The sequence below is a fragment of the Phodopus roborovskii genome, unplaced genomic scaffold, assembly GCF_943737965.1.
Source record: "Phodopus roborovskii unplaced genomic scaffold, PHOROB, whole genome shotgun sequence".
NCBI classification, from domain to species: Eukaryota; Metazoa; Chordata; class Mammalia; order Rodentia; family Cricetidae; genus Phodopus; species Phodopus roborovskii.
In genome coordinates, this window is record NW_026126629.1 from 4,751,715 (window position 1) to 4,753,465 (window position 1,751).

Below are 1,751 nucleotides of genomic sequence, written 5' to 3' on the forward strand. Positions count from 1 at the left end.
TGTTTCAGATATATCAAATTGTCTTCCCTCTCTACCTCCCACCCTCTGGACATGCTTCCGTCCCAGGCTATCAACCAGTAGCAAGTAAAAAACCAGCCTGCCTCCATCTTGGGCTTAAAAGCCACCTTTTGGAAAGGCAAACTAGGTTCAATACTGTTTATTATTAAGGGTTTCTCAAGTTTCAAAAAATTGTTTATAACCATCTTGCAACCCTATCTTTGTTTAAGAAGGTTAGATGGGATCGCTACGGTTGCCCGTGTTTGTGAGTCGCAGGGAGCAGGGCCGGCGGGCGGGCTGTGTCGGGATGCCGGAGCTGGCCGTGCAGAAGGTGGTGGTCCACCCCCTGGTGCTGCTCAATGTGGTGGATCATTTTAACCGAATTGGCAAGGTTGGAAACCAGAAGCGGGTTGTTGGTGTGCTTTTGGGGTCATGGCAAAAGAAAGTACTTGACGTATCCAACAGTTTTGCAGTGCCATTTGATGAAGATGACAAAGACGATTCTGTCCGGTTCCTAGACCATGATTATTTGGAAAATATGTATGGAATGTTTAAGAAAGTCAATGCCAGAGAAAGAATAGTTGGGTGGTACCACACAGGCCCTAAACTGCACAAGAATGATATCGCCATCAATGAACTCATGAAAAGATACTGTCCCAACTCTGTGTTGGTCATTATTGACGTGAAGCCAAAGGACCTGGGACTTCCTACTGAAGCTTACATTTCAGTGGAAGAAGTTCACGATGACGGAACACCAACATCAAAAACTTTTGAGCACGTGACCAGTGAAATTGGGGCGGAGGAAGCTGAAGAAGTGGGAGTGGAACACTTGTTAAGCAAGGACACTACAGTGGGAACACTCTCCCAGCGGATCACAAACCAGGTCCATGGTTTGAAGGGACTAAACTCCAAGCTCCTGGACATCGGGAGTTACTTGGAGAAAGTGGCCAGTGGCAAGCTTCCCATCAACCACCAGATCATCTACCAGCTGCAGGACGTCTTCAACCTGCTGCCGGATGCCAGCCTGCAGGAGTTCATCAAGGCCTTCTACCTGAAGACCAATGACCAGATGGTGGTGGTGTACTTGGCCTCACTGATCCGCTCTGTGGTGGCCTTGCACAACCTCATCAACAACAAGATCGCCAACCGGGATACAGAGAAGAAGGAGGGACAGGAAAAGGAAGAGAGCAAGAAGGAGAGAAAAGATGACAAAGGAGAAGAGTGATGTAAAGAAAGAAGAAAAAAAGGAGAAAAAGTAAATTGTGTAGCTTTTTTTATTTGTAAATTAAAATCTTATAAACCAACTTGGTGTGCCACTAGAGGGTTCTTTGTCACATTCAGTGCTTGTTAGAAGCTATTCTGACGAGCACTCTGTCTCCGTCACCCTTGCTGTGGCATTTTGTGGAGATGAATGGACAGAAGGACGGATCTCAGCCTCCCTACACTGCAGCTTCAGCTGTATTCGGTAGGTGGGGGTGGGGGGGAGAATAACGTAACCTTTGGCATTCTTCTTTCTTTTATCCTTAAAACTGGTATCAGGTGTGTTTTCCTATCTTAAAAGAGCCATGGAATCTGTTGGTGGTAATTGGCAAAACTGCTAAATGGAGTTTTTGGATCCCATATTCTATGCCAACAAACACTTGAGCTCAGACCTTTCTGAACTCTTTAGACCACACCACCTTTTGGACCTGTAACTCTTAGAGCTTGTGGTCCAGGTCCATGTATTGTTTACCTTCAAAGATACAATTAAATGG

At 45.9% G+C, this 1,751-nt stretch overlaps 1 protein-coding gene across 1 annotated transcript; it reads left to right on the top strand.

The window, feature by feature from the left end:
* The first annotated feature begins 266 nt into the window (after window positions 1-266).
* Window positions 267-1,466, top strand: LOC127238256 (26S proteasome non-ATPase regulatory subunit 7-like). The gene has a single exon (XM_051206796.1). The coding sequence runs from the start codon at window positions 305-307 to the stop codon at window positions 1,220-1,222; it is 918 nt and encodes a 305-aa protein (XP_051062753.1). The 5' UTR covers window positions 267-304; the 3' UTR covers window positions 1,223-1,466.
* Window positions 1,467-1,751: the final 285 nt, after the last annotated feature.